General features: G+C 33.6%; 1 protein-coding gene across 1 annotated transcript; it reads right to left on the bottom strand.

Moving 5' to 3' along the window:
- Positions 1-774: 774 nt before the first annotated feature.
- LOC136213198 (lipid transfer protein EARLI 1-like) lies at positions 775-1,600 on the bottom strand. The gene has a single exon (XM_066002813.1). It carries the CDS (start codon positions 1,522-1,524, stop codon positions 1,105-1,107), a length of 420 nt encoding a protein of 139 aa, XP_065858885.1. The 5' UTR covers positions 1,525-1,600; the 3' UTR covers positions 775-1,104.
- Positions 1,601-2,750: the final 1,150 nt, after the last annotated feature.

Consider the following 2,750-nt stretch of genomic DNA (forward strand, 5'->3'; position numbering starts at 1 on the left):
TTCAACTCTCTAAAAATATCACATATAGCCCCTTAACGCCTAAATGGCTCTGACATGGAATAAATTGGGATTGCACTTATTAGAAAGCGCGTGAAGGTTGGCTTTAGAAACTTAAACGGTAAAAAAATCTTCTTTCTTTTTAAATCCCTAACGTTCTCCTCAGAAATCCTTCCTTCCCCTTTTCTGATTCCTTCGATTCACCTCTTTTCTATCTCCGATCGGACTTCGATATTAATTTTTTATGCTGGGAAAGCATATACATAGTAAGTTTAATATATAAGAGATCTCAAAGTAAAAATAATCAATTTTACAAAATTGGGTAGTAATGATGAAGCCTTACACCTTTTAATTTTAATTCAGATTCAATCAGCTTTGTCTTATGCACTTTGACGTCTCCCTAATTATTACAACCCTTTGTTGTAGTAATATTTATGGTAATCATTAAGGATATTTCTTATATATAAATGCCACTTTGTGGAGAGGAAATGGAGAAAAGACAATTAAATATTTTTTTTATTAGTTTCGTAAAATAATATTTTATGCCCTTATATTTAGCCAAATTTTAACTTTTGGCCCTCCAATTTTTTATTTGGTTATATTTGATCCATTAATTTTTTTTTGGCAACTAGATATTTATTTATTATTATTAATTTATTTTGAGAGATTATTGGCAATTAGTTTAAACCCGATAGAAACCATTTATAGAAAGAATAAAGATACTGGAAGATATAACTCACATGTGCTGCTACATGCAGAATTTCAAAAGAAAGAATATTCAAACAGAAGACGATTCAAGGCTAAATTCTTATTACCAGTAAAATAAAAATAAAATTATTAATTTCATAAGAAAAGAAACAAATGATTGTATTTGGTTTACAATCGTAAATGTCACATAAGCCACAAATATACTTAACTTTCACAAACTTAAGAATAAACTATATATAAAAAAGAAAACATCTTGCATGAGAAATTGAAGCAACCGCAGTTGACAAGGGCTGAAAACAAAGAAAATTATGGTACTTAATTTTGTATCACCTTGGCTCATGTTTCTAATAAGTAGTCCGGGATGATAAATTAGTCCCGAACCACAGTAGAATTTTTTGTTTAGGCACATTGGAAACCTTTCGGGGCCTTCTTGTCACAAACATTGAGAAGCAAGCTCAATGAAATGGGAAGGTTAAGGTTAATCCCCAAAATGTTAGCTTTAAGAGCGGTGCAAAGGCAAACGGCAGCCTCAAGATCAACAAGGCCTTGGAGGAGAGAGCAACAAGGTTTAACCGGAGGAGTTCCGATGGTTACATTGAGCAATGATCCAAGAACAGTAGCACAAACACCTAGTTTAAGGGCATCCCTAGGGCAACTTCCGGTAGCCGGGGACGGGTTTGGGTTGGGGTTAGGTTTGGGGTTTGGTGTGGGTTTTGGCTTGGGAGAAGGGCAACCTCCACCACATGCACTGACTAAGGAAAAGCAGAGAATGTTAAGTAAGAAAAAGAGAGCAAGTGTTGAAGTGTTTTTGGCTGCCATTTTCTCTGATCAAAATCTCAATTATTGCTAATTGGGTATAAGAGAGAGTATTAATCTGAGGATGAGTGAAGAATTATGAAGGGAGAGATGGGTTTATATAGGGGAGATTAAGAGGAAATAATTGAGGGAAAAAGGATTTAATTAGCTGTCATTATACAGGCAAATTTTTTCTTTTTTTTTTAAGGCCAATAGGATTTGGAATTTAGTGTGCAAGTTTATTATATTCCTTTATTTGCTATAATCTCTCATATACTTCCATGGATCTGTCTTATCTGTCTTAGTGAACATGACTTTGGAATTCCTAGACTAGCTGGGTTATATAATACAAGATTAATGTATAGCTTGTATAGGTTTCTAATATGTACCAAGGGGTTTGTGGATAAATATGTGCTATTATTAATTAATGGAAGACAAGCCCGAATATTTCAATACGTTGAAGAGGTGTTTGGTTCGCGCAGATATAATGGAATAGAATTAAAATAGGAAAATAAGGAGAAAATGAATGGAATGAGCAAATTTCTTATCTGTTTGTTTGGGTTCCAGAATGGAATAATATATTTCTAATTCCATTTAAGGCGGTTTGGTCAAATGGGTAAAAGTTCAAGATAGTAAATGAGGGAAAATGGAATAAAAACCTTAAGGGGTTGAGTATGAGTACTGTTGATTATACTATGTGTATACATTGAGAATATGTGTAATGGAGAGAGAGAGAAGTATAAGAGTTATAATGACTTCCCTTGATTAGGGTTAGACATAAAGCCTTTTATATATATAATGATAGATACATGAATAATAAACAATTATAAACACTAACCAGATAATAAATCTAATTAGGAGATAATGGTAACCATTATCTCTAACACGCCCCTCAAGCTGATAGCGAGCACGGATAAAAAGACGAGAGCGGAGCAAGCGGCTTGGTGAGGATGTACATAACTTGATCATCAGACGCTGAGGAATCCACTTTGAACTTGTTCACGAACAAAGTGGTATTTTACAATATAATGAGTAGTTTTTTCATTGTTTTAAGTTTGATAACATATGAGGCATCACACGGTTTAAGTACCCTTGAGAGTTGAGACTTAGATAACTTATTGTTGTTTAGTTGTGAGGACTTAGCAAGGTCAGAATATATTGTTTAATTGCCTATGGATAGCATAACATTCCAAACATAGATGTTCAATAGTTTAGGGATTCTGTTTTCAGTTGAACTAGTATTGTTCATG

This window comes from Euphorbia lathyris, chromosome 1, assembly GCF_963576675.1.
Source record: "Euphorbia lathyris chromosome 1, ddEupLath1.1, whole genome shotgun sequence".
Taxonomy (NCBI): Eukaryota; Viridiplantae; Streptophyta; class Magnoliopsida; order Malpighiales; family Euphorbiaceae; genus Euphorbia; species Euphorbia lathyris.